This window comes from Muntiacus reevesi, chromosome 10, assembly GCF_963930625.1.
Source record: "Muntiacus reevesi chromosome 10, mMunRee1.1, whole genome shotgun sequence".
NCBI lineage: Eukaryota > Metazoa > Chordata > Mammalia > Artiodactyla > Cervidae > Muntiacus > Muntiacus reevesi.
Genome location: NC_089258.1, coordinates 75255388 through 75273923, shown reverse-complemented (window position 1 = coordinate 75273923; position 18536 = coordinate 75255388). Strand labels below are relative to the sequence as shown.

The 18536-nt window shown below is 36.6% G+C and overlaps 1 protein-coding gene across 1 annotated transcript in view; it reads left to right on the top strand.

Moving 5' to 3' along the window:
* The window catches only part of LOC136176627 (disintegrin and metalloproteinase domain-containing protein 2), a 112728-nt gene that overhangs the window by 26150 nt on the left and 68042 nt on the right, over window positions 1–18536 (top strand). Inside the window, exons 7-9 of the mRNA XM_065947068.1 lie at window positions 1550–1606; window positions 16233–16304; window positions 16744–16910. Coding sequence (XP_065803140.1) covers window positions 1550–1606; window positions 16233–16304; window positions 16744–16910 — 296 coding nt within the window. The remainder of the gene's footprint in view (window positions 1–1549; window positions 1607–16232; window positions 16305–16743; window positions 16911–18536) is intronic.

Below are 18536 nucleotides of genomic sequence, written 5' to 3'. Positions count from 1 at the left end.
CAGTTCAAACCCTGAGTCAGGAAAGTCCCCTGGAGAAGGAAATGGCAACCCATTCCAGTATTCTTGCCTAGGAAGTCCCATAGACAGAGGAGCCTGGCGGGCTGCAGTCCGCTGGGTCACAAAAGAGTCGAACACGAATTAACAACTAAGCAGCAGCATCAGTAGCAGCTTATGTTGCTTAAAACAAAGAAATAACTTTGAATCCTTCAAATCATTAATATAACCCTAACACAGTTAATATAAATGCTTGTGTTTATCCTCCAGTAAAGCAGTGTCTTTTCCTTGTTTCATCCTAAATGGAAGGATGGAGTCCTACAAGCAAAACTATCATGAAACATTTGGTGCTTACCTTTGGATGGAAATTATAATAAATTGATTAGACTGTAAGGGGATTTCATTTGCATTGTTTTGAAAAAAAAAAAAAAACCCAAGTCTTCAAGGTTTTAAAAGAATGTTTAAAGGTGGAAAAAATGAATGATCATGCAGCCCTGAATTTGTCTTAATGACCTTATTAACTTTTTCCCTTTAAATTACTATAGTCTTCACTTTCATCTTTGCTAAGTCCCAAATTAGTTTTTCCCTCTTTATTGCTCCTCTTTATGTTAAGGAAAATGGTTTAAGTAAAATGTGATAGTTTTGAACTTTCAAGGAATTAAATATCAGTGTAAAAAGAAAAAAAATGCAGACTTTAAAATAAGCATAATAAAAAGTTTTCTCAATTTTTGAAATTTGATTCTCCTTTTCTGCTTTGATATATTTGTCCATTGTTTGTTGATGGTATTATAACTATTTTGAGTTAAATACACTACAATCTTAGAGTGTCCATAAAGACTCTCTCATAAGCTTTCCTTAGTGTATTCCTCCCAGGTTAAATTCATATAAAAATAATGATGGAAGCAAGTAATATTTTACTAATGATAGTTAAAACAAGTATTACTTTATCCCTAGACATTGGCAAGGTGTAAATCACACAGATCATAAGCCCACTGGGCCTCACATTTGTGCCTAAGTTAGCCACTGTGATCTGTGATGACAGTGTAACTGGATTCCACATCCTAAGATATCTATGGCACAGTTTAAGAAACTCAGTCATTTTGCTTCTCTGTTGCTCACATTTTTCTGAGGTTATTTATACAAGGATTAGCTTTTATCTTCAGATGGAATTCCACCCCTCTAAACAGAGAGGTGCCCTTACTCTTTCAAGGTCACAAATAAAATCATAACACGCAATAATGTATGATGGAATCATTAAACTAATGTAAATTCACATACAGTGATGATCAAGGGACTATGTCCTTCAGAGCAGAGAATCAAATGAGTAGCCCTGTACTAGTGGAAGGTAAAAGTTATTTTCGGAGTAAATTAGTTGATTGTTTTCTGAGTAAATTAGTTAAACAAATGCAAAAGAAGTGACAAAGGCAGTAGTCTGAAAATTACTTCTATTTTCATATATAAAATTGAATTTCTAACACTGAATTTGCAAAGTAGTGATATTACTTAAAATATTTAATAATTCTTCATTTTTTACCTATGTATGTGATTTTTTTAGCCTCTTCCAGACTTCTCTCAGTATATAGAAATGCATATTGTAGTTGAAAAAGACTTGGTAAGTATACTTTCATTTATTTGTCTCATGTTAATTTATATTAGCAATGGGAAGTTACAAAAAATGTTGTAATAAAATTTTAACAGGACAATAAATAATAATGTCTGCTTTAATGAATTTAAATTTCTGGTATCAGTAGTAAATTGAAAATCATGTCTCTTTATTTTTCATTTTATATAATTAACATAAATGAAAACATCTGTTACATACAGAATAGTTTCTGAGTAATTTTTATTCATCATTCTCATACTCGTAACTGGAGAAGGAAATGGCAACCCACTCCAGTACTCTTGCCTGGAGAATCCCATGGATGGAGGAGCCCGGTGCGGTGCAGTCCATGGGGTCGCTCAGAATTGGACATGACTGAGCTACTTCACTTTCACTTTTCACTTTCATGAATTGGAGAAGGAAATGGCAACCCACTCCGGTGTTCTTGCCTGGAGAATACAAGGGACGGTGGAGCAGCCTGGTGGGCTCCGGTCTATAGGGTCGCACAGAGTCAGACACGACTGAAGTGACTTAGCAGCAGCAGCAAACTCGTAACATCCAGTAACCTTTGATCTTTTTACTGTCTCCATAATTTTGCCTTTTTGAGAATATCACATTGTTGAACTATGAGGTCAGTAGGCACTACAGATTGTCTTCTTTACCTTGGTAACATGCATTTAACTTTACTACGTGCCTTATCATGGCTTTAGAGCTAATTTCTTTTTACAACTTAATAATACTGTATTGTTTGTATATACCACAGTTTGTTTATCCATTCACCTTCTAAAGGGCATCTTGGTGGCCTCCACATTCTAGCAGTTATGAATCAAGCTGCTGTAAATATCCTTGCACAACTTTTTTCGTGGACTTATTTTATCTCCTTTGGGTAAATATCTAGCAGCATGATTGCTAAATCATAGGATAACAGTATCTTTGTTTGTTTGGTGTTTTGTGTGTGTGTGAGAAATTGCAAAGCTGTCTTCTGAGGTGCCTTTTGCATTTTGCATTCTGTACTTTTTTTTTTTTTTTTTTTTTTATTAGTTGGAGGCTAATTACTTCACAACATTTCAGTGGGTTTTGTCATACATTGATATGAATCAGCCATAGAGTTACACGTATTCCCCATCCCGATCCCCCCTCCCACCTCCCTCTCCACCCGATTCCTCTGGGTCCTCCCAGTGCACCAGGCCCGAGCACTTGCCTCATGCATCCCACCTGGGCTGGTGATCTGCTTCAGTATAGATAATATACATGCTGTTCTCTCAAAACATCCCACCCTCGCCTTCTCCCACAGAATCCAAAAGTCTGTTCTGTACATCTGTGTCTCTGTTTCTGTTTTGCATATAGGGTTATCGTTACCATCTTTCTAAATTCCATATATATGTGTTAGTATGCTGTAATGTTCTTTATCTTTCTGACTTACTTCACTCTGTATAATGGTCTTCAGTTTCATCCATCTCATTAGAACTGATTCAAATGAATTCTTTTTAATGGCTGAGTAATATTCCACTATGTATATGTACCACAGCTTCCTTATCCATTCATCTGCTGATGGGCATCTAGGTTGCTTCCATGTCCTGGCTATTATAAACAGTTCTGCGATGAACATTGGGGTGCACGTGTCTCTTTCAGATCTGGTTTCCTTGGTGTGTATGACCAGAAGTGGGATTGCTGGGTCATATGGCAGTTCTATTTCCAGTTTTTTAAGAAATCTCCACACTGTTCTCAATAGCGACTGTATTAGTTTTCATTCCCACCAACAGTGTAAGAGGGTTCCCTTTTCTCCACACCCTCTCCAGCATTTATTGCTTGTAGACTTTTGGATAGCAGCCATCCTGACTGGCGTGTAATGGTACCTCATTGTGGTTTTGATTTGCATTTCTCTGATAATGAGTGATGTTGAGCATCTTTTCATGTGCTTGTTAGCCATCTGTATGTCTTCTTTGGAGAAATGTCTGTTTAGTTCTTTGGCCCATTTTTTGATTGGGTCTTTTATTTTTCTGGAATTGAGCTGCAGGAGTCGCTTATATATTTTTGAGATGAATCCTTTGTCTGTTGCTTCGTTTGTTATTATTTTCTCCCAATCTGAGACCTGTCTTTTCACCTTGCTTATAGTTTCCTTTGTTGTGCAAAAGCTTTTAAGTTTCATTAGATCCCATTTGTTTATTTTTGCTTTTATTTCCAATATTCTGGGAGGTGGGTCATAGAGGATCCTGCTGAGATTTATGTCAGAGAGTGTTTTGCCTATGTTCTCCTCTAGGAGTTTTATAGTTTCTGGTCTCGCATTTAGATCTTTAATCCATTTTGAGTTTATTTTTGTGTATGGTGTTAGAAAGTGTTCTAGTTTCACTCTTTTACAAATGGTTGACCAGTTTTCCCAGCACCACTTGTTAAAGAGTTTGTCTTTTTTCCATTGTATATTCTTGCCTCCTTTGTCGAAGATAAGGTGTCCATAAGTTTGTGGATTTATCTCTGGGCTTCCTATTCTGTTCCATTGATCTATATTTCTGTCTTTGTGTCAGTACCATACTGTCTTGATGACTGTGGCTTTGTAGTAGAGTCTGAAGTCAGGCAGGTTGATTCCTCCAGTTCCCTTCTTCTTTCTCAAGATTACTTTGGCTATTCAAGGTATTTTGTATTTCCATACAAATTGTGAAATTATTTGTTCTAGTTCTGTGAAAAATATCATTGGTAGCTTGATAGGGATTGCATTGAATCTATAGATTGCTTTGGGTAGTATAGTCATTTTGACAATATTGATTCTTCCAATCCATGAACATGGTATATTTCTCCATCTGTTTGTGTTCTCTTTGATTTCTTTCATCAGTGTTTTATAGTTTTCTATGTATAGGTCTTTTGTTTCTTTAGGTAGATATACTCCTAAGTATTTTATTCTTTTTGTTGCAATGGTGAATGGTATTGTTTCCATGAAGAATATTTTTAATTATTTGTTTTCACCATTTTACAAAGGCTGTTTCAAAATCTTTATCATATATATTCCTAACAAATAATGTACTTTGTTGTTGACATGTATTTACTGACTTTTCTTCCTCACCGTAACTCAAAAGTATTAATTCAACACTCAGCCTTCTTTATGGTCCAATCTCACATCTGTACATGACTATTGGAAAAACCACAGTTTTGACTACATGGACCTGTGTCAGCAAAATGATATCTCTGCCTTTGAATATGCTGTTTAGGCTAGTCATAAGTTTGTCATAGCTTTCCTTCCAAGGAGCAAGCAAGTTTTAATTTCATGGCTGATTATTGGTTGTGTGCCTGTGTGTGTGCTAAGTCACTTTAATTGTGTCTGACTCTGTATGACCCTATGGACTGTAGCCCACCAGCTTTCTGTGTGCATGGAATTTCCCAGGCAAGAATACTGGAGTGGGTTGCCATTCCCTTCTCCAGGGAATCTTCCCAACCCAGGGATCAAATTTGTGTCTCTTGCATCTCTTGTATTGGTAGATGAGTTCTTTATCACTAGCGCCACCTGGGAAGAGATTATTGGTTATTTATAATCAATCTTTTAATTTCCACATCCTTTGAATTTCTTGAATTCCTTTCTATTGTTGACTTTTTAAAATTCTTTTGGTCAGAGAGCATACTTTGTATTTTTTTAATTGTTAATTGAAGCTTACCCTCTAACCTAGAATATGGTCTATTTCTAGATCACGTTCCATGAGCACTTGAGAAGTGCACATTATGCTGTTTCAGGGTGGAACATTCTATAAATATCTGTTAGCATATGGTTTAATTTTAGTCTTCTGTATCTGCAATGAGTTTTTGCCTAGTTATTCTACTACTGAAATTGTACATTTAAATCTTTAAATATTATTACTGAATTTTCTATTTCTCCCTTCACTTGTGCATTTTGTATAAGTTTTGTGTTCAGTTCTTAGATGCACAAAATGTTTATAATTTTATGTCTTCATGATAGATATCCCAGCCTTCTTGCTGTCTCTGCATAGGCCATCCTTTCAATACTTTTTGCTTTCAAGTTATTTGTATCTTTGAAAATGTACTGTGTCTTCTGGAACAACCTTTTTATTTATTTATTTTTTTTTTTTTTGGCCACACTTCAGGGCATACAGGATTTTATTTCTCCAACAAGGGATCAAACCTGTGCCCCTTGAGGTAAAAGTGTGGAGTTTTATCCACTGGACCAGCAGGGAAGTCCCTTCTGTAACAATTTTTATTTAATTGCTTTTTCCTCTTAATCAAGTCTATCAATCTCTGATGTTTATCTGGATTATATAAGGTACTCACTTATTTTTTTGGTGGCAGTTCTTTCAAATCAATTGAATTGCTAGTTCATTTTTTAAGGATGGCACAACATACCATTGTATTTATATACCATAATTTACTACTTTATTATTGGTGCATATTCACTTTGTTTTCAGTTTTTTTAATTTTACTTTGTCACTGTAAATAATGCTACAAAATTATCCTTAGTCATGAGTTCCTACATCTTGTGAATTTAATCTCTGTGAAGGTAGATCACCAGGAATGGGGATGATGAGTCAAAAGGTATATATGTAGTTTAGTTTTATTAGATATATTCATTGCTTTGTAAAAAGGCTGGAACTTTTCTTATTTTCTTCTCTTACCTGCCAACCATTAGTTTTATCTTTCTCTTTAACTTTTGTCAGCCAGTGGGTATAAAATTATAAATTGAAATTTTAATTCCCATTCCTTCTTGAGAATTTAAGCATCATTTAATGTTTAATGGCCGTTAGTATTTGCTTTTCACTGAATCTAACAACCTAGACAGCATATTAAACAGCAGAGACATTACATTGCCAACAAAGGTCCGTCTAGTCAAGGCTATGGTTTTTCCAGTGGTCGTGCATGGATGTGAGAGTTGGACTATAAAGAAAGCTGAGCACTGAAGAATTGACGCTTTTGAACTGTGGAGTTGGACAAGACTCTTGACAGTCCCTTGGACTGCAAGGAGATCCAACCAGTCCATCCTAAAGGAGATCAGTCCTGGGTGTTCTTTGGAAGAACTGATGTTGAAGCTGAAACTCCAATACTTTGGCCACCTGATGTGAAGAGCTGACTCATTGGAAAAGACCCTGATGCTGGGAAAGATTGAGGGCAGGAGGAGAAGGGGACGACAGAGGATGAGATGGTTGGATGGCATCACCGACTCGATGGACATGGGTTTGGGTGGACTCCGGGAGTTGGTGATGGACAGGGAGGCCTGGCGTGCTGCAGTTCATGAGGTCGCAAAGAGTTAGACACAACTGAGTGACTGAACTGAACTGAACTGAACTGAACTACCAACTTAATACTTTTGTTCATTTTCTTAATGATTGCATTGTTATCAACTAGTAAGAAAGCTTTGAATATTAAAGATATGTATGCATTTTTATGACAATACCACCCACAGTGCTTTGTAATATAGTTTGAAATCAGGGAACATGGTGTCTCCAGCTTTGTTCATCTCACATTTACTTTGGATATCAGGGTCTTTTGAAGTTCCATGCAAATTTTAGCTCTGTTCATTCTATTTCTTTGAGAAAAATACCATTGGAATTTTGATAAGGATTGCATTGATTTGTATATTGCCTTGGGTAGTATAAACATTATAATAATATTAATTGTTCTAATATAAGAGCATGGAATAACTTCCCATTCATTTATGTCTTCTTCAGTTTCTTTTTTTTTTTTTTTTTGTAAATTTATTTATTTTTTAATTGAAGGATAATTGCTTTACAGAATTTTGTTGTTTTCTGTCAAACCTCAACATGAATCAGCCATAGGTATACATATTTCCCCTCCCTCTTGGACCTCCCTCCCATTTGCCTCCCCATCTCACCCCTCTAGGTTGACACAGAGCCCCTGTTTGAGTGTCATGAGTCTCTTTCCATACATCTCACCCTCTCCTCCCCTCTCCCCATGTTCATAAGTCTATTTTCTATATCTGTTTCTCCATTGCTGCCCTGTAAATAAATTCTTCAGTACCATCCTTCTAGATTCTGTATATATGCATTAGAATATGAATTTATCTTCTCTTTCTGACTTGTTTCACTCTATATAATAGGCTCTAGGTTCATCCACCTCATTAGAACTGACTCAAATGTGTTCCTTTATATGGCTAAGTAATATTCCATTATGTATATATAGCACAATTCTTTATCCATTCATCTGTCAATGGACATCTAGGTTGCTTCCATATTCTGTCTGTTGTAAATAGTGCTGCAATGAACAACATGATGCATGTGTCTTTTTCCATTTGGGTTTCCTCAGGGTATATGCCTAAAAGTGGGATTGCTGGGTCATATGGTGGTTTTATTCCTAGTTTTTTAAGAAATCTCCATACCATCGTCCATAGTGGCTGTATCAATTTATTTTCCCAGCATAAGTGCAAGAGCATTCCCTTTTCTGCACACCCTCTCCAGCATTTATTGTTTGTAGACATTTTGATGATGGCCACTCTGATTGCTATAAGGTGATATCTCATTGTAGTTTTGATTTGCATTTCTCTAATAATGAGAAATGTTGAGCATCTTTCCATGTGTTTGTTACCCATCTGTATGTCTTCTTTGGAGAAATGACTGTTCTGGCCTTTTTCCCACTTTTTGATTGGGTTGTTTGTTTTTCTGGTATTGAGTTGTATGAACTGCTTCTGTATTTTGGAAATTGATCCTTTGTCAGTTGTTTCATTCCCTACTATTTTCTCCCTTTCTGAGGGTTCTTTTTCACCTTGCTTACAGTTTCCTTGCTGTGCAAAAGTTTTTAAGTTTAATCAGGCCTCGCTTGTTTACTCTTATTTTAATTTCCATTAATCTAGCAGGTGGGTCATAGAGAGTCTTGCTTTGATTTATATCATCGAGTGTTCTGCCTATATTTTCCTCTAAGAGTTTTATAGTTTCTGGTCTTACATTTAGGTCTTTAATCCATTTTGAGTTTATCTTTGTGTATGGTGTTTCATTATTTTACATGTAGCTGTCCAGTTTTCCCAGCACCATTTATTGAAGAGCCTGTCTTTGCCCCATTGCATATTCTTGCCTCCTTTGTCAAAAATAAGGTACCCATAAATGCATGGGTTTATTTCTGAGCTTTCTATCTTTTTCCATTGGTCTATATTTCTGTTTATGTGCCAGTACCATGCTGTCTTGATGACTGTAGCTTTGTAGTATAATCTGATGTCAGGAAGGTTGATTCCTTCAGCTCCATTCTTCTTTCTCAAGATTGCTTTGGCTATTCATGGTCTTTTGTGTTTCCATGAATTGTGAAATTTTTTGTTCTGTGAACAGTGCCACTGGTAATTTGATAGGAATAGCATTGAATCTGTAGATTTTGTTTGGTAGTATAGTCATTTTCACAATATTGATTCTTCATACTCTGGAACATGGATATCTCTCCATCTGTTTATGTCATCTTTGATTTCCTTCATTAGTGTCTTATAATTGTGTGTGTACAGTTCTTTTGTCTCCTTGAGTAAGTTTATTCCTAGGTGTTTAATTATTTTGTTGCATTGGTGAATGGGATTGATTACTTAATTTCTCTTTCTGACTTTTTGTTGTTAGTATATAGAAATGCAAGTGATTTCTGTGCATTGATTTTGTATCCTACAACTTTGCTAAGTTCACTGATTAGCTCTAGTAGTTTTCTGATACTATCTTTAGGGTTTTCTATACAGTTTCATGTCATCTGCAAAGAGTGAGAGCTTTATTTCTTCTTTCCTGATCTGGATTCCTTTTAATTCTTTTTCTCCTCTGATTACTGTAGATAGGACTTCGAGAACTATGTTGAATAATAGTGGTAAAAGTGGACACCCTTGTCTTGTTCCTGATCTTAGAGGGAGTGCTTTCAATTTTTCACTGTTCAGAATAATGTTTGCTGTAGGCTTATCATATATGGTCTTCACTATATTGAGGTAGGTTCCTTCTATGCCCATTCTTTGAAGAGTTTTAATCATAAATGGGTGCTGAATTTTGTCAAAGGCTTTTTCTGCATCTATTGAGAAGATCATATGGTTTTTCTCTTTGATTTTATTAATATGGTATGTCACATTGATTGATTTCTGTATATTGAAGAATCCTTGCATCCCTGGAATAAACCCAATTTGATCATGGTGTATGAGCTTTTTGATGTGTTGCTGAATTCTGTTTGCTAAAATTTTGTTTGAGGAGTTTTTCATCTATGTTCATCAATGATATTGACCTGTAGTTTCATTTTTCTGTGTTGTGTTTGGTTTTGGTATCAGGCTGATGGTGGCCTCATAGATTGAATTTGGAAGTGTTCCTTCTGCAATTTTCTGAAAGAGTTTTAGAAGGATAGACATTAGATTTTCTCTTAATGTTTGATAGAATTCTCCTGTGAAGCCATCTGGTCCTGGGTTTTTGTTTTTGGGAAGATTTTTTATCAGAGCTTCAATTTCAGTGCTTGTAATTGGGTTGTTCATAATTTCTGTATCTTTCTGGTTCAGTATTGGAAGATTGGTCTTTTCTAAGAATTTCTATTTCCTTCTACTAATTTGGGGATTTTTTGTTCTTTTTCCAGTTGTTTTAGGCATAAAGTTAGGCTGTCTAGATGATGTTCTTTCTTGTTGCTTGAAGTAGGATTGTATTCCCTCCTAGAGCTACTTTTGCTGCATCCCATAGGTTTTGAGTTGTCATGCTTTGTCATTTTTTTTCTAGAAATTTTTTGATTTCCTTTTTGATTTTTTCAGTAACCGATTGTTTTCTAGATACATATTGTTTAATCTCCAAGTGTTTGTGTTTTTGCAGGGTTTTTTTTTCTTGTAATTGATATTTAGTCTCATAACGTTGTAGTCGGAGAAAATGCTTGATATAACTTCAATTTTCTTAAATTTACTGAAGTTTGATTTGTGACCCAAGATGTGGTATATCCTGGAGAATGTTCCATGTGCACTTGAGAAGAATGTGTATTCTTCTGCATTTGGATGGAATGTCCAGAAGATATCAATGAGATCCACCTCATCTAATGTATCCTTTTAGACTTGTGTTTCCTTATTAATTTTCTGTTTTGATGATCTGTCCATTGGTGTGAGTGGGTTGTTAAAGTTTCCTACTGTTAATGTGTTACTGTCAGTTTCTCATTTTATGTCTGTTAGTGTTTGTCTTATGTATTGAGGTGCTCCTGTGTTGGGTGCATAGATATTTACAATTGTTATGTCTTCCTCTTGGATTGATCCCTTGATCATTATGTAGTGTCCTTCCTTATCTCTTGTAAACTTCTTTATTTTAAGGTCTATTTTGTCTGATATGAGGTTTGCTACTCCAGCTTTCTTTTGCTTCCCATTTGCATGGAATATATTCTTCCATCCTCTCACTTTCAGTCAATATGTGTCTTTAGATCTGAAGTGAGTTTCTTGTAGACAGCACATATATGGGTCTTGTTTTTGTATCCATTCAGCCAGTCTGTGTCTTTTGGTTGGAGCATTTCTTCTGTTTACATTTAAAGTAATTTTCACATATATGTTATTATGCCATTTTCTTAATTGTTTTCATTTGTATATCATTTTCTTCTCTTGTATTTCTTGACTATATAAGTCCCTTTAACATTTGTTCTAAAGTTTTGGTCATACTGAATTCTCAAAGGTTTAGTCATACTGAATTCTCTTAACTTTTGCTTGTCTGAAAAACTATTTATCTCTCCAAAAATTTTGAATGAGATACTTTCAAGTTGCAGTAATCTTAATTGTAGATTTTTCCCTTTCAGTGCTTTAAAAATATCCTGCCATTCCCTCCTGGCCTGCAGAGTTTCTGCTGGAAGATCAGATATTAAACCTACGGGGTTTCCCCTGTATGCTACTGTTGCTTTTCCCTTGCTGCTTTTAATATATTTCCTTTGTCTTAAGTCTTTATAAGTTTGATTAGTATGTACTTGATGTGTTTCTCCTTGGGTTTATCCTGTATGGGACTCTTTGCACCTTTTTGACTTGATTAACTATTTCCTTTTCTTTGTTGGGGAAATTTTCAACTATAATCTCTTCAAAATTTTTCTCATATCCTTTCTTTTTTCTTCTTCTTCTGGGACCTCTATAATTCAAATGCTGCTAAATTTGATATTGTCCCAGGGGTCTCTGAGACTAACCTCAGTTCTTTTCATTCTTTTTACTTCATTCAGCTCTTCGGAAGTTATTTCCACCATTTTATCTTCCAGTCCACTGATTTATTCTTCAACTTCAGATATTCTGTTCTTGATTCCTTCTAGAGTGTTGTTAATTTCAGTCATTGTGTTGTTTGTGTGTTTATATTTTAATTCTTCTAGGTCTTTGTTAATGGCTTCTTGCATTTTCTCCATTCTGTTTTCAAGGTTTTTTATCATCTTTACTATCAGTATTCTGAATTCTTTTTCAGGTAGCTTGCCTATTTCCTCTTTATTTATTTGGACTTCTGTGTTTCTAGTTTCTTCCTTCTTTTGTGTAGCATTTCTCTGCTTTTTCATTATTTTTTTTTTATCTTCTTGTGTTTGAGGTCTCATCTTCCCAGGCTTCAAGGTTGAATTCTTTTTTCCTTTTGGTTTCTGCCCTCCTAAGTTTGGTCCGGTGGTTTGTGAAGCTTCGATTAGGGTGAGTTTTGTGCTTAGTTGTTATTGTTGTTTTTGTTGTTTTCCTTTTCTTTTTCCTCTGATTGGCAAGGTTGAGTGAGGTGGTAATCCTATCTGCTGATGATTCAGTTTGTATTTTTGCTTTGTTTGTTGTTTAGAAACAAATGCTAATGCTGGCTGGGTAGTGCTGGGTCTTGTATTCAGGTGGCTTTCTTTGTGTGAGTTCTCACTATTTGATACTCCCTAGGGTGAGTTCTCTGGTAGTCTAGGGTCTTGAAGTCAGTGCTCCCACTACAAAGGCTCAGGGCTTGATCTCTGGTCAGGAATGAAGATTCCTCAAGTGGTTTGTTATGGCATTAAGTGAGATTAAAACAAATACCCAAAAACGAGAAACCAAAGGTGAACCTCAGACAAATGGCAGTTACAAAATCAGGCGAAGAATAATTAAAATAACAAAATATATACATATGCACCCATAAGCAATATCAAAAACAGTCTGACAAAAATAAAGTACAGTAGATTGACCCAGTGAGCAAAAGAAGCCAAAAATTATATCTACCAGTTAAGAACAAAACTAGCTAAAGCACAAACTGGAAAACAAAACTAAAGCAAGGTGCCAAGTGGGGAATAAAGCAATGAAAACAAAACTAATAAATATGTTGAATGGAAAGGGAAGAAAGAAAGAATAGATATGCAAAGTTAAATAGAGGTAGATAAAGAAGATTTATATATATTAAAGATTAACTGCAAGGGGAAGAGAACAGTAGGAAAAGCAAACAAAAGCATAAATGTAGAAAAAATAATAATAAGCTTTAAAGAAATTAAAAATTAAAATTCAAAAAGAAGAAAAAACAGGAAGAAGAAAGAAAAAATAAAAAGAAAACTCCATAGAACTGCAAAAGTGCAACATAGAGGCAGGGATTTATAACAACAACAAAAAAAAATTATGACTGAGAAAAGAGAAAGCAAGAAGCTCAAAAGCTTAATTAGATTTCATAGTGAAAAAAAAATCAAAAATTGCACAACAGGGTTGGGGGGTGAAGGGGAAAAAAAAGAAAACGAAATAAAGAAAAAGGTTTAAAAAATCCAAATGAATATACAGAACAAATCAAAACATAAAAATAATAATATATTTCTTACGTCACTGCTGTCAGAATCCTTTCCCTCGCTGGGAGTCACAGTCCACCTCCCCTCCCTAGGATGCCCTCCAACCCTGTGCTGGTCTCTGGACCTGCTGTGGGGCCAGCTCAAATTCTAATCTGCTCCTGCTCCTATGTGTTCTTGCCTCCAATGTCCACAGCTGTCAGAACTAGTGTGTTTTCTTTTGTGGGGGCTCTCAGTGTCTTTTTATGGATGTTTCATAGACACAGAGTCTGCCTAGTGGATCGTGTGGATCTAATCTGCAGCTTGTATGGCTGGTGGGAGGGGTTTGGGTCTTCTTCCTTAGCCACACTGCTCCTGGGTTTCAACGTGGTTTTTTTCCACCTCTCCATGTAACTGGTCCACTGGGGTTTGCTCCTGAGGCTGCCCTGGAGGACTTGGGTCTACCCCAGTGAGGGCCAGGTGTGGAGGTGGTGCAGCTGCTTGAGTCACAGGGGCTCTGGCAGCACCAGGTCCTCAGGGTAGTTGGCAGCTAGGGCAGCAGGAAATATAGTGCTCTAGAAAGGCATGGCAACCAGTATTGGCCAATACGCTCCAGTATTCTTTCCTGGAGAACTCCCCTGGCAGAGAAGCCTGGCAGGTCACAGTCCACAAGGTCACAAAGAGACCCTGCGTGCATAGATGCAAGACTTTTTATGCCTGTGGCGGTTTTACCGCAGTGAGGGTTGATCACGTAGTGGTGCAGCTGCTTGGCTTGCAAGGACCCTAGCTGCCAAGTGTGCAGGGGCACAGACTGCCTCCACCACAGGAGTTATGGCCCTCTCAGAGTCTTTCTTCAAGTTTCTCGTAGCTGGCGATCAGAAGACCTCTGGAGCCAGTTTTTCTCTGCATCTCTGCCCATTCAGGCGCTTGCCTGGGGTCCTTCTCTGTTGTTCCGCCCATTAGGCACATATAGGGGACCCCCGTGGCTGGAGTCCTACTGTGTAGTCTTGCACATCAGTCACTTAAAGGAGCACCCTGGGTGGGGTCCTACTCGGTATTTCAGTGTCTCAGGTGTTTGGGGGCCAGCCTGTCTATTGTTCAGCTGCTGATGCAGGCATGTGCAGAGAGAGAGGGTATAATGATGGCTCCACCCCCTACACATGACTCAGCAGTATCACCTTTCTTCCATGGCTACCTGGTTTTCCTCCATAGGCATTTCCCACCACAATCTCCTCCCTCGTATCCCCTTGATCCCTCTCTCCACAATCAATAGCAGCCCTCGCCCTGGGATTGCTCCACAATCCTTAAACTCAAGTTCCCAGCCACTGCGCCTTCTAGGGAACCTACATCCCTGTCCCGGGTATGTAGGGCTGTGGCAAGGACTGTCTGATTCTCATTCCATTTAGGTGCCACCTTTCAGTTGTTTCACTCTCAGCCTTAAATGTTTCTCTTCTGACTCATACAATTGCCCCAATGTAGGGATTGGACCCCTGCTTCATTTTCCCCACCCACTGAAGGCAGGTCCAGTCCTGCTAACACTCCTATTTTTCTCCCTAGTTCCTTCACCCTACCGAGTTTTGTGTGGTTCTATAAATTCTTTTCCACTGGTCAGGTACTCCTGTCTGCTCTCAGCTGGTGTTCTGCATGTACTTCTGTGTTTGAAGGTGTATTCTTGATGTATCTGTGGGGATAGATGTACTGCATGTCCACCTACTCCTCCGCCACCCTCCTCTCCCTTCTTCAGTTTCTTTAATCAATGTTTTCATATAGATTTCAGTGAAAAGATCTTTCATTTCCTTGGTTAAATTTATTCCTAGGTATTTTATTCTTCTGATGCAATTGTAAGTGGCATTGTTTTCTTAGTTTTGCTTTCTGATAGTTTATTATTATAGAGAAATAATATAACAGATTTTTGCATATTGATTTTGTATCTTGCAACTTTAGTGAATTTCTTTCAAGTTCCAACAGTTTTTTGATGGGCTTTCCTGGTGACTCAGCTGGTACAGAATCTGCCTGCAATGCAGGAAATCCATCTTTGATCCCTGGGTTGGAAAGAACCCCTGAAGAAGGGAATGGCTACCCAATCCAGTATTCCTGCCTGGAGAATTTTAGAGACAGTAGCCTGCTGGGCTACAGTCGAAAAGAGTTGGACACAACTGAGCGACTAACACTTTCATTTTAGGGTTTTCTATTTATGTCACCTGCAAATAGTGACAGTTTCACTTCTTTCTTTCCCAATATGAATACCTTTTATTTGTCTTTCTTGCCTAATTGCTCTGACTAAGACTTCCAATACTATGCTAGATAAAAGTGGCAATTATAGGTATCCTTCTCTTGTTCCTGGTCTTATTGGGAAAGTTTCCAGCTTTACACTGCTGAGTGTGATGTTGATCATGGCCTTTATTATGTTGTGGCATATTCTCTCTATATTCACTTTGGTGAGTTTTTATCCTGAAAGCAGATTGAAATTTATCAAATGCTTTTTTCTGCATCTATTGAGATGATCGTATGATTTTTTTAATTCTTCATTTTGTTAATGGGGTGTATCACACTGATTGATTCAGAGAGACTGAACCATTCTTGCATCCCTGGAATAAATCTCACTGGATCATGGTGTATGATCCTATCAGTGTATTGTTGAATTCATGTTGCCAATATTCTCTTGAGGATTTTTCCACCTATATTCATTGGGAATTTGGCCTATAATTTTCTTTTATTTATGGTATTTTTGAGTGGTTTTAATATTAGGATAATGCTGGCCTCATAAGTGAGTTTGGAAAGTTTTCTAAAAAAACAAAAAAAAAGAAAGTTTTATTCTTTTTGTAAAGTTTGTAGTGTCTTTTTTTTTTGTTTTCATTTTCACAATATATATCATGCTATCTATAATAATAGATAATGTTTAAAAACTAATAAATTGGTAATTTAAAGTTTTTCTTAACTCATACTTTTACAATTTAAGTATAATAGCCATCATTAGATAGTAAGCAATATATATACTTAGATCCAAAATGCAAATTATCTTTTTCAGTATAATCATATGGGTGCTGATACAGCTGTTGTCATTCAAAAGATTTTCCAGTTGACTGGATTGACCAATGCTGTAAGTTTTTACCTATGCATTTGCTTGTGTTACCTAAACAGTTTTCAGAGTTTTTTGTTTTTTGTTTTAAATGACCCTGCCTGAATACACATATTGTATGAAAGAGGACAAATATATAACCATTTTAAGTTTTCTAACTCTTTAATTGCTGTAATTAATAATTATAAATACCTACTTATGGTTTTGTAAGGATTAAATTAGGTAAAGCACTTGACATTGGCCTGGCTTAATTAAGTACAAGCATATCAAAATATTCCTTATTATTTGTTTTATTTGTTATATTTATTACTCACTAATAGAATTTTTAAGACCCAATCCAGATTTGCAGTTTATATTTTTAATCTATATGTCGTGTATAGTGTTTATTTTTGCAGTTAAATTCCCAAATCTATTTAAGCCATATAGTTTGAACATATTTTCTTTATGTCTCCTGTTTTAGATTTTTACTTCACTTAATATTACAATAATTCTATCTTCATTAGAGCTTTGGATAGATGAAAATAAAATTCCAGTAACTGGAGATGCTAATGAATTATTACACAGATTTTTAAAATGGAAACGATCTTATCTTGTTCTACGTCCACATGATGTGGCATTTTTACTTGTGTAAGTATATCCTGTCATTACTAAATCTTGCACATTAGAAAGCATATGTAATTTGACCTAATTTCTGACAGGGCCTCAAGGAAAAAAAAATCTTGTCATTTCTTTATATACAATAAGATGTGAATAGTATTTTTCACAACATAAGTTTTGTAGCAGAATTACTAATATCAATTACTGTATATATTGGCTGATATTTAAAACTCACTTCAACATTATTAAAGTATGTCTTCTTACACTGAGTATATAACATATCATTAAATGTGCCTAACTGGTGGCACTAGTGGTAAAGAACATGCCTGCCAATGCAGAAGACAAGAGAGGGAGGTGAGTTCAATCCTGGGGTTGGGAAGATCCCCTGGAGTAGGAAATGGCAACTCACTTTAGTATTTTTGCCTGGAAAATCCCATGGGCAGAAGAACCTGGTGGGCTACAGTCCATGGGGTCACAACGAGTTGGACATGACTGAGTAACTAACTATATGTAAAACATTAACAATATGTATTTGAAGAAATGTATTCTATGATTTTAGAGATTTAGGATTCTTTTTACATTTGTTTCTAAAAAACAAAAACAAATAATGATGAAGTGGAAACACTATTGCACATTTCAATATCTCTAATGTACTATATTCACAATCAACCACATTTTTAAAAATACAAGTCTCCATTTCTATTTAATAATCTTATTATATATTATCATATTATGTAAATAGCATATATATAATTATAAAATTTTAACCTTTTATATTATTTTTTTATTTTATACCATTTTTCTTCCACAAATACAAATATCTTTACATGGTTCAGTTCAGTTCAGTCTGTTGGTCGTGTCGGACTCTTTGCGAACCCATGAATCGCAGCACGCCAGGCCTCCCTGTCCATCACCATCTCCCGGAGCTTAACACAAACTCATGCCCATCGAGTCGGTGATGCCAACCAGCCGTCTCATCCTCTGCCATCCCCCTCTCCTCCTGCCCCCAATCCCTCCCAGCATCAGGGTCTTTTCCAATGAGTCAACTCTTCGCGTGAGGTGGCAAAAGTACTGGAGTTTCAGCTTCAACATCAGTCCTTCCAATGAACACCCAGGACTGATCTCCTTTAGGATGGACTGGTTGGATCTCCTTGCAGTCCAAGGGACTGTCAAGAGTCTTCTCCAGCACCATAGTTAAAAAGCATCAATTTTTTGGCGCTCAGCTTTCTTCACAGTCCAACCCTCACATCCATACATGACCAGTGGAAAAACCATAGCTTTGACCAGATGGACCTTTGTTGGCAAAGTAATGTCTCTGCTTTTTAATATGCTGTGTAGGTTGGTCATAACCTTCCTTCCAAGGAGTAAGTGTCCTTTAATTTCATGACTGCAGTCACCATCTGCAGTGATTTTGGAGCCCCAAAAAATAAAGTCTGACACTGTTTCCACTGTCTGCCCATCTACTTCCCATGAGGTGATGGGACCAGATGCCATGATCTTAGTTTTCTGAATGTTAAGCTTTAAGCCAACTTCTTCACTCTCCTCTTTCACTTTCATCAAGAGGCTTTTTAGTTCCTCTTCACTTTCTGCCATAAGGGTGGTGTCATCTGCATATCTGAGGTTATTGATATTTCTCCCAGCAATCTTGATTCCAGC